The 11,536-nt window shown below is 36.2% G+C and overlaps 1 protein-coding gene across 1 annotated transcript; it reads right to left on the minus strand.

Annotated features, from left to right (window-relative positions):
- Window positions 1-129: 129 nt before the first annotated feature.
- epx (eosinophil peroxidase) lies at window positions 130-10,263 on the minus strand. The gene is made up of 17 exons (XM_067380633.1): window positions 10,257-10,263; window positions 9,615-9,705; window positions 9,340-9,408; window positions 9,012-9,187; window positions 8,794-8,926; window positions 8,597-8,726; window positions 6,704-6,910; window positions 6,248-6,629; window positions 5,033-5,193; window positions 4,688-4,946; window positions 2,826-2,996; window positions 2,412-2,649; window positions 2,128-2,333; window positions 1,893-2,057; window positions 474-557; window positions 282-384; window positions 130-201 (listed from the first exon to the last, which is right to left on the minus strand). Exons 1-17 carry the CDS (start codon window positions 10,261-10,263, stop codon window positions 147-149), a joined length of 2,637 nt encoding a protein of 878 aa, XP_067236734.1. The 3' UTR covers window positions 130-146.
- Window positions 10,264-11,536: the final 1,273 nt, after the last annotated feature.

Here is an 11,536-nt window from a genome sequence, read left to right on the forward strand (position 1 = left end):
AAAAATGCTTTGCAGGCATGAACACGTTTCATTCATGTGTTTTTCCGTCCAGTGCACTGAATGAGACTGTGGTTATGAAACTGGAATATTGAATATGTGTAAACACTGCACATTTTCCAAACCAGTTTCCCCTTGGCTCCATCTCATCATCTTCCCTGACAGCATTCTGCCTTCACCGTCACGGCTTTCCGAAGGAAAACTCTGCAGGAATGACATTCCGAGTATAAGTGTATACGTTTGCACATCTAAAACAACTGCTTGAAGAGGAGGCTCTGACACACCTTTTGTAGCAAGCGAGGAAGAGCACAATCAAAGCCACGCCCCCTAGGACTGACATCACTGACGCCACAATGGAGGAGGCAGAAAGGGGCGGAGCTGCAGGTTCTGCATGTGCAACAAATAACAGCTCATTTATGTGATTAATATGCCATAGATTGAGGAAACGGCTGGTTGTGGGTGTGGCGGCTGCTCACCTGTGCAGGTGTGACCTCCAGGTGTGTTGAAGCACTGCAGGTGTGGAGGGCAGACGGGTGGGTGGGCGGAACATTCATCGATATCTGAAACAACCAATAAAAACCCTGGGTGTCAGATGGATCAGTCAATTTCTAATTCTAATGTAATATTTAATTTCATTTAATATTTAATATTAATTGTTTAATATTTTGTCATTAATAGCTACTACATAATCTTTATTTAATCGTTCTAATTTAATTAGTCAATTATAACGAAATAAAATTATCAAACTATTATTAAATAGTTCAAATCATAGGAGAACGATACTACGACATTAAATAATGATTAAAAATAAGTAAAAGAAATGCATACACTTTCTTATGTCATGCAAGTTATTATTGTAACATGACATATATTGTAAGATGTCAGGAAACTTATTTAAGTAAATTAATATTATGTGCATATTTATCTTTTTATGTCATGTAAGTTATTATTGCAATTCTTTTTTGCACACATTATACTTAAAGTTAATAAGTTTTAACATAATCTTTCCCAATAAAGCAAAAAAGAAGAGTATAAATTGTTTAATATTTTGTTATCAGTATTTACCATATAATCTAATCTTATTTTACATGTGACATTTAATTTAGTTTAATGACTATCTTTGAATATTCAAACATCCAAAAGAAATAAGTAGAATATTCATCAATATTTGAAATAATCTTTTTATTTAATATCATTAAAATATTAAATGAATGCTTAATGCATTTATGTATTTAATATTTAAAATTAATTGCTTAATATTTTATCATTAATATTTATTTTATTTATTTGAATATTTAATCTGTTATTTTACATTTAATATTTTATGTAATATATGATATTTAATATTTAATGTAGTAATCTTGTTTAAAGAATGTCCATGAATGTCTTAACGTCCAAAAGAAATTAGTGGATTATTCATCAATATTTGAAATAACCAATAAAACATTCATATATAGTCAATTTTTTTATTTAAATTAATATTTAATTTAATTAGATTTGAATATTTAATTTAATTTAATATTCAATATTAATTGTTTAATATTTTATTATTAATATTTACTATTTAATTTAATATTTAATCTAATGTTATTTAACATTAAATATGTAATATTAAATGCAATATTTGATTTTTTATTTAATTTTAATTTTTTTTTTAATTTAACTTATTTTTTAATTTAACATATTTTGTAATTTAATTACATTTTTAATTTAATAATTTTTTAAATTTCATTTATTTTAATGTAATTTAAAAAATATATATATTTTAAAATTTCATTTAATATTTAATTTATTTTCAAGTATTTTTTTTTTTTAAAAATTACATTTAATTTAATAAAATTTTTAATTAAATTTAATTTAATTCCCAAATGTCTAAAAAAAATATTAGGCGAGACCTTGGCAGGTGGGCGGTTGTGATGTCCACTTATGAGTGTCGGGGTCACAGGTGACGTGTGCGGCTCCCTGGAGCAGGTATCCAGTAGGACACTGATACATCACAGCAGAGTCACACAGCACGGAGAAGCCCAGATGCAACCGTGGGACCGTGCCGCAGACCGGGTCTGAAAATGAGATCGAACATGAATAAAAACATCAAATAAAAGGATTATTTGCTTACTCTCATTCTAATACCTGCGTCTGGTTCTCTCCACGCTGACAGGTTCATGTGGGCGATGCGTGTGCAGGGCAGCAGGTCGTCAGGGCTTAGTGTGTGCGCAAAGGGGTCAAAGGGCACCAGACGGATGCGTGTGTTGTCACAGATGATGCGGGACAGAGATGTAGTGCGGAGAGCGTCTCTCTGAGCAGAGCTGAACACACCTTCCTTCTGCCACCAGAACCTTAACCAGATTTATGTACTTCATACATACTGAAATCGCTCAGTGTTTAAATAAACAAGAAGTGGAGCATCCCGCTACCTGTCGCCATCTCGGAGCGCTCTGAACTGTTTGGCGATCAGGCAGGCCAGCAGCGGCCCCACGCGGCCCCCGGGCAGAGCGGGCTCTGAGATGGCCCCGACCCACACGTCTATGTTCTTAGCTGTTCCATACAGATGCAGCAGCTTCCTGGCCAGAACTCCATTACCCAGAATCCCTGCTAAATCAGACTCATTCACAGGGGCAGAGAGGCCGCAGAGTTCTCGCCATGCGCTGTAACCTAAGAGAGAATGAACAACCAATGAATGACATCCTATTATTATTATAAAACAAAAACTGCTTTCATAAACATAAAAAATGTAAAAAAGGTAAGAACTTGTGAAGTTCTAGTTCTGTTAGGATCCTCCCTTAGAAGGCAGCTGCCTATGTATGTAGAAGTGAACTAATGACAGGCACCTTGTAGGCCATGATCTCGTCCCCTCTGCAGGTTTAACGCTGCTAGGTCGAGCGGCAGCCCTCCCTGAGCCTGGAAAAGCCTCTCGGTCAGTTCCTCCACCATCATCTGATCTGCTGTCTGCAGTTTAGCTGGAGACAAGAGCAAACCACGAAGCACAGGATCGATGCCTCCTACACACATAGAAATGTTCATTATGCATCATAACCTGATGTGCATGTTCAGTAAATTAGCATGCAATCATGAATATTAAGGGTAGACACTAGAGGCACTGGTCAGGTTTGAGATTTTGGGCTATTTTGCTTCCATAACATGTATTCTTTCAGACTAGAGGAAAGAAAACATCCAAAATACACATTTAAAGGTGCAGTAAGTGATTTCTGAGAAACGCTGCTGAAAGTGGATCGGACCGAGCAGCACAACACACTTGTAGCCAATAAGAAGTAGGGGGCGTGTCCACGCATGATGGGGGATGAGAGAGTGAGCCAATCAGCAGTAGGGGGCGTGTCCAATCAGTAAGGGGTGTGTCTGCTCATGATGGAGGAGAGAGAGCCAATCAGCAATAGGGGGCGTGTCCACTCATGATGGGGGAGGAAAAAGAGTGAGCTAATCAGCAGTAGGGGGCGTGTCCACTCATGATGGGGGGCGAGAGAGTGAGCCAATCAACAGTAGGGGGCGTGTCCACTCATGATGGGGGAGGAGAGAGAGTGAGCCAATCAGCAGTAGGGGGCATGTCCACTCATGATGGGGGACGAGAGAGTGAGCCAATCAGCAGTAGGGGGCGTGTCCACTCATGATGGGGGAGGAGAGAGAGTGAGCCAATCAGCAGTAGGGGGCATGTCCACTCATGATGGGGGGCGAGAGAGTGAGCCAATCAACAGTAGGGGGCGTGTCCACTCATGATGGGGGAGGAGAGAGAGTGAGCCAATCAGCAGTAGGGGGCATGTCCACTCATGATGGGGGACGAGAGAGTGAGCCAATCAGCAGTAGGGGGCGTGTCCACTCATGATAGGGGAGGAAAAAGAGTGAGCTAATCAGCAATAAGGGGCGTGTCCACTCATAATGGGGGATGAGAGAGTGAGCCAATCAGCAGTAAGGGGTGTGTCCACTCATGATTGGGGGTGAGAGAGTGAGCCAATCAACAGTAGGGGGCGTGTCCACTCATGATAGGGGAGGAGAGAGAGTGAGCCAATCATCAGTAGGGGGCGTGTCCACTCATGATGGGGGAGGAAAAAGAGTGAGCTAATCAGCAGTAAGGGGCGTGTCCACTCATGATGGGGGGTGAGAGAGTGAGCCAATCAACAGTAGGGGGCGTGTCCACCCATGATAGGGGAGGAGAGAGAGTGAGCCAATCAACAGTAGGGGGCGTGTCCACTCATGATGGGGGGTGAGAGAGTGAGCTAATCAGCAGTAAGGGGCGTGTCCACTCATGATGGGGGACGAGAGAGTGAGCCAATCATCAGTAGGGGGCGTGTCCACTCATGATAGGGGAGGAAAAGAGTGAGCTAATCAGCAGTAAGGGGCGTGTCCACTCATGATGGGGGACGAGAGAGTGAGCCAATCAGCAGTAGGGGGCGTGTCCACTCATGATAGGGGAGGAAAAAGAGTGAGCTAATCAGCAGTAAGGGGCGTGTCCACTCATGATGGGGGGTGAGAGAGTGAACTAATCAGCAGCAAGCATTTTGAACCTGGCTTTAATTCATGCAAATTAGTGCATATTTAATTAATGCCTGAGTTGCATATTTAAACCTAACATTTAAGAGAGCTTGTAATACAAAAAAAATTGTCTTAATGTACTGTGATTACATTGGGAAATATGGTGATATCTATTAGTTAGGTGTATAAGTGTGTGTGTGAAACGAACCCTCTTGCACCATCCTCCAGGATGCAAACAAAGAGTGGTGTAACGGCAAAGCCGGGTGTTCAGGGCTCAACCGGTAATCGGGTCCGAGGCGGTTCACAACCGGGTGCACGGTCACATGTGCAAAGCGAAAGGCAGCGGTGGAGAAAATGTTGGAGATGCTGGGGTCAGCGGCGGGGTCATAACCTTTGTACGAGGGCATGAGGACCAGGTTAGCACTGCGGCCCAGGACACGTGGCAAGTAGTGATCCCATGTCAAGATCTTCCAAACAAGATCCAGCAAGTCAGACACATGCATAACTGAAATAACTGTTTTTTCAGTCTTTTTATACGTGGACATCTTCTCACCTGGTGGACGGCACCCAGTATTTTCCTGGCCTCCTGGTACAGAGTGTCTGGGCTCCAGTGAGGATTGAGCTTGTGAAGCTCCTCAGCCAATCGGTTGTGTTCCCTCAGAAAGAGCGTGTGCAGAGCGATCATACCCAAGTGCTCATTGGCCCGAGAGTCACCTGAGACACGCCCACAAAAACAGCACATCGATTGGCCAGTTTAAATAAAAAAACATAAGTGTGAAGAGCTAGCTGGGACATTTCTGAATGATAAAATAGCAAATATTGACTTATTTTCTGTTCCTTTATAAGATGTTTCAGCTGTAATACCATTAAAGTCAACATTAAATAAAACTGAGCAAGCATCCCAGCATCTTACATACGAGGTAAAATAAAATAAATAATAATTAAAAATAATAAAATTAATTTAAAATCAAATCAAATACAATTAAATAATAAAACAATATTAAAAATAATAAAAAAAAAAAAAAAAAAAAAAATATATATATATATATATATATATATATATATATATATATATATATATATATAACAATTTTATTTTTTATATTTAATTTCATTGAGATATATATATATCAATGAAATTAAATATAAAAAATAAAATTGTTGCTCTACGATTGTTTTATTTAAATTTAAATTTATTTGAAATAAAAAATAGGACAAGCGTTAAAATCAAATAAATAATAAAATAAAATTAATTAAAATAAAATTAATTAAAATTAAATAAAATTCAATTAAATAATAAAAATATAAAATAAAATAAAATAAAAAAATAAGTGACTGTTTTATTTAAATTAATTTATTTGTATTTGTTAAATAAAACAAATAAATTAAATAAAATATAAAATAGGACAAGCGGTAAAATAAAAAAAATAACGAATTAAAATACAATTAAACAATCAAAAATATAAATTAAAAATTAAATGAAAATATAAATTAAAAATATAAATTAAAAAATAAAATAAAATATTAATAAAATAAAAAATATATTAAAGAAATGAAATAAAATAAAGATATCAAATAGAATTTAAAAATAAAATAATTGTTGCTCTATGATTGTTTTTTTATTTTAATTTATTTTAAATTTAAATTAAATAACAATTAAATTAAAAATATATTAAAGAAATAAAATAAAATAAAGATATAAAATAGAATAAAAAAATAAAATAATTGTTGCTCTACGATTGGTTTATTAAATATTAATGCCAACAACCTGCTTGGAAACAGGACGATCTATTCCCCATGGATATGTTGAGCCTTTCTGCTGTCTCTGGTAGTGGGATGGGGTTGATCCGCTCTCGTGGGCCGCAGGGATCCAGGTGAGGTTGTGTGCGGGGCAGGTAGGGCATGAAGCCGAGCCCTTGGTCTGAGTGGAACTGGTTGACGGCGAGCAGGCCGAGAGGGGACGAGAGGTTCCTCAGGACGGAGGCGAGCGTGTCCGAGCTCCCGTAAACCATGCTGGCGTCCACGAATGCAGTGATGGCGTTCAGCTGCTCCCGGTGACCGAGCGGAACCGAGCCGCCCGTACAGCTGGGAGCAGAGCGGAAAAACGGCATGCAGGTCTGAGTCCCCGTCCGAGGGTCAGAGAGGGGGATCTGAACGTGAAGAAAAAGAGACTGATGTTCAGAGTGTACAATCCAGCATCTGTTTTCAGGGTGTACCTACACACCTGTATTGGGAAACACGGTGTGTCCCTGCTGCAGGTGCGTGTGCAGTCGGCTCCGGTCTTAAAGGCCGCAGTGCTGGGACTCTGAGGGGTCAAAGTCAGGTCATGATCGATCCACTGACCCCACTCCACCAGCAGATGAGACAGAGACGTGTCCAGAGAGATGTTCTCATTATGAGTGTACAAAACCTCCTGCGACACACTGCGGACCTGCAGAGAGAGAGCAACTGGATGACTCAACATTATTGGCTCATTTGGTCTTATTTTCATCTTTAGTTTAGCTACACTCTTAAAAATAAAGGTTCTATATTGACATCCATGGTTCCATTAAGAACTTTTAACGACAAAAATCTTCTTTAGATTTAAAAAAAAAAAAAAAAATCTAACATTTTAGAATGTTCACTGAAAGGTTCTTTGGGCATCACTGTAAAAACCCCCTTCTGGAACCTTTATTTTCGAAAGTGTAGTGTATTTTTATGCCACCAGTGGCACTAAACACGAACTGCAAAAATATTTACTATTTTCAAAGTTCTATGCACCAGTGTTGTTATTGTTAACTAAAACTATAACTTAAAAATAAGGTCGGGCTAAGGTCAGGAGATAGTTTTGAACAATGGCAGGTTATGTACTTTCTCAAAAATTTATTTTGGATATTTTGTAACAAAAAAAGTTACAGACTGCAGCTTAAAAAAAAATACTTTGAAAAAAGTGACCTTGGCAATTAGGTTAAAGTGGAAGTAAAACTAAAACTGAAAACAGAAACTACAAAAGCAGAGTGACAAAGTGTTTTTTATTTTAATTATTTAAAGTAATATATAATAAGAAATAAGAAATCTAATATGCTAATAACAAATATTATGCTATTTGTAATAAAAAAATATATATATATTTTGAACAATTTGGCACTAATTCCCATTATATGTAGAATGTATTATAAAATACTATAAAATACTAAAATATTATAATAAAGTAAATTATATAATTTTAATCAGTTTTATTGTAATTATTTAAATAAATACATAATAAGAAATATATGCTATTTGTAATGTTTTTTTTAAACAATTTGGCACTAATTCCCATTATATGTAGAATATATATATATATATATATATATATATATATATATATATATATATATATATATATATATATATATATATATATATATATATATATATATATATATATATATATATATATATATATATATAATATATTATGCAAACACTTTAGCAATACAAACCCAAATGTTTTTTGGTCAGGCTAATAAAACACACTGAATTTAAAATTTAAAAGAAAGTCAATTTATATAATTTATAACATTTATATAAACTACAAACCAACTAACTATGATTATAGACTTAGGGCCAGATTTACTAAACGAGGCAAATTAGTGCGAGAACGCAATTCCACAAATGTGCCAATGGGAGTGGCAAGTTTTGCGCATTACTGACGCTAACGCACAAATTAAAGAACACAGACGCAGTCAAGTAATTTAAATAATGACCAACGCAATCTACTAAAAGCAGCGCAAATTAGCGTCGAGTCGCAACAATTACAGCCATGTCGCAAAATGGGTTAAGACATGCTTCGCGCAATGGCGCAAATACCAGTAAATTGACTAGCACAAACCTTAGTAAATTACGTTTCGTGATTCATTTAAATACTCTCCTCCCATAAATTTTGCGTCTGAAAGGGAAACTCCCATAAAAGCATATGCAATACGGTCAGCCGCAAAAACAACTCAGTCCATGCCTTTTTCAGTGCTAATTTTGCACTGCGTGTCTTTAGTAAATCCCGACAGTAGTTTTTTAGCGCCAATAGAGTATTAGCTGTTAGTAAATCTGGCCCTAATAATTCTTTGAGAACTTCCACACGAGTTTCAGCCAGTCTTACAGGTGGCAGTGTGTAGTTATGGTAGGTGTGTTGTGGGTTCCAGCCCCTCGGGGCCCCTCGAGGGTCCTCGTACTCTGCTGAGAGCCAGCGGGCATACGGGGTGTTTGCTGCCCCCCATAGAGGGTTTTCTCTGCAAAGTCAAAAAGTGTTGATAAAAGAAAACGCTTAATGACAGCCCATACGAAGTGTGTGTGCACCTGTTGTTGCAGTGTCCTGTGATGGTACGGTAGCGTTTGGACAGACAGTCAGATTTACACACGGGTCTCTGTAACTCTGTGGAACAGCCTGTGACCTGCAGTATGGTCTCCGTGTCTTCTGCACTTAAGAGCTCTAAAATGCACACAACATATGCTGATATGAGCCTTCGAGATCATGCGTTTACTTCTAATGTCCATTATGAGGCAAATGTGTGTACCGGTGAGGTCGGGTTTGTCCATGGAGTGTGTGTACACCATCTCTCGTATCAGCTCTACCGTGTTGTCGAGGAACTCGGCGGATCTGATGTGGGTTCTGGTTTTCGGGCCAGTTTGTTTGAACAAGGCCAACAGGTCACTGGGTCGGACAGAACCGTCTGATACAGACGCCTTCGCTCTGACACAAGCCATAGGATGGAAAATAAACACTTTATGAGATTAAATCATTTTAATCATTTGTGTCTAGTTTTATGTTTCCATTTGGTCGACACATAGCGATTTTCACAGAGCGTTTTCTTTCAGGGCATTTTTTAAGTCTGTACATCTCACCTCTCACTGGTGTGAGCGTATGCAGCGTCTGTCAGCTCTCTGGCTCTGTGTAAAGCTTCCTGAATGAAACTAGATCCCAAATACACTGGGTAAACACCACAAAACATTTCACTGCCAAACCTGCCAATCAGCTTTGACAAAGACTGCAGAAATGGAAATAAAATGTCTGATTGTGAGCTTTATTTGTACTTGTCGGTCTTGAAGATGCAGCTGGTTGCATGAAGCAACAAACATTACCCAGAACAATTCTAGACATAGAAAGTGTAATTCAGTACCTGTTGCGTTCTGGGAAGGATAATGAGATGTGGATGATATCGGCAGACACAATATCACAAACACAGATATTATCATGCATGAAAAAGATTCCTGCAACAAGAAAAATTTACATGAATATACAAATTTACAAAAAAAATTTAAATAATAAAATATGTATATATGCATGTTAATGTATACGTATATACACACATGTAAGCTATAATTACGCATGAATATACAATAGAAACTACAATAAAATCTGTTTACTGTTTATGTGTAATAATTATACTATATATTAATATTATTTTGTAATAGTTGCATGTTTCTGTAATAATTAGTTTTTATACAATAAGCATATTATATTTAATTATTACAAACACATGCAACTATTATAAAAATAATATATTATATATTAAATATTATATATTATATAGTAAATATTATATATTAAATATATTAAATATATTATATATATTATAAATATTATATATTAAATATTATATATTAAATATTATATATTAAATATTATATATTAAATATTATATATTATATATATATATATATATATATATATATATATATATATATATATATATAGCACAAATATGCAACTATTGTACAAAATAATATAACATATTAGTGTACTTTTTAGTTGTACTTACCAAGCATGTCGTATCCATCTGTACGGTCTTGTATTCTCAATTTTGGTCTTGTAAAACATATAACATTTTGTTCTTGCTTCAAAACAAAACTATGAGTGGACTTGTGTACTGAAGAGTAATAGTAATGTACAAAAATACAGTAAATAAATAACAATGAATGCAGAAAAATTAAGTTTGTTATAAACAATTGTTTAAGTATTTCTACATCTGAACCGTTTGATGATGTGTGACTGTTCAAATCAGAGTAATTATGTGTATCAGAGGGTTTGTGTTGGGCGTATGTGAGGGGACTGGACTTTTATACGCTGGCTTCAGTCTACAGGTATGTGCAGAATTCTGTTATCTGTGTGACTGGTGACAACAATTCAACATCAAACGATCCCGAACACACACAGAGTGAATGTCCTAACCCATCATCCTCTATCTAATGGGGTTATCGACCCAATCACTCCTCAAGCAAGTCATATAGAGCCACAGCGGACTGTTTCGCCTTCTGAACATAATGTGAGCAGTGCTAAAGGCGATGCTATGTGGTTTCTACACTCTTAAAAAATGGGGTTTTCGCAGTGAGGCCCCAGAAGAACCATTTTGGTTCCCCAAAGAATCTTTCAGTGAACGTTCTAAAAAAGAACCTTAGTGTGAAGAACATTTTAAAAATCTAAAAGACCTTTTGTGGAATGTAAAGATTCCATGGATGTTAAAGGTTCTTAATGGAACCATCCATGCCAATAAAGAACATTTATGTTTAAGAGTGCAAAGTGTTCTAAGTGGTTTCTAGAGTGTTTTGAGTAATATTTTGGAGATATTTGGAGATATCTTGGTAATATTTGAAGATATTTTGGTATATTCATAAAACCATATATTCCAATGTTTAAGAGTGCAAAGTGTTCTAGGTGGTTTCTATGGTTTTTTTGGGTGTAATATTTTTATTTTTATTTTAGATATTTTGGTAATATTTTGGAGATATCTTGGTATATTCATAGAACAATATATTCCAATATAGAACCTTTATGGTTAAGAGTGTAAAATGTTCTAGGAAGGTTCTAGGGTGTTTTGAGTGTAATATTTTGAAGATATTTTGGTTATATTTTGGAAATATCTTGGTATATTCATGGAACCATATTTTCAAATAAAGAAAATTTATTTTTAAGAGTGCAAAGTGTTCTAAGTGGGTTCTATGGTGTTTTGAGTAATATTTTGGAGATATTTTAGTAATATTTGGAGATATATTGGTATATCCATGGAACCATATATTCCAATAAAGAACCTTTATTTTCAAG

Source organism: Chanodichthys erythropterus, chromosome 24 (genome assembly GCF_024489055.1).
Source record: "Chanodichthys erythropterus isolate Z2021 chromosome 24, ASM2448905v1, whole genome shotgun sequence".
Classification (NCBI taxonomy): domain Eukaryota; kingdom Metazoa; phylum Chordata; class Actinopteri; order Cypriniformes; family Xenocyprididae; genus Chanodichthys; species Chanodichthys erythropterus.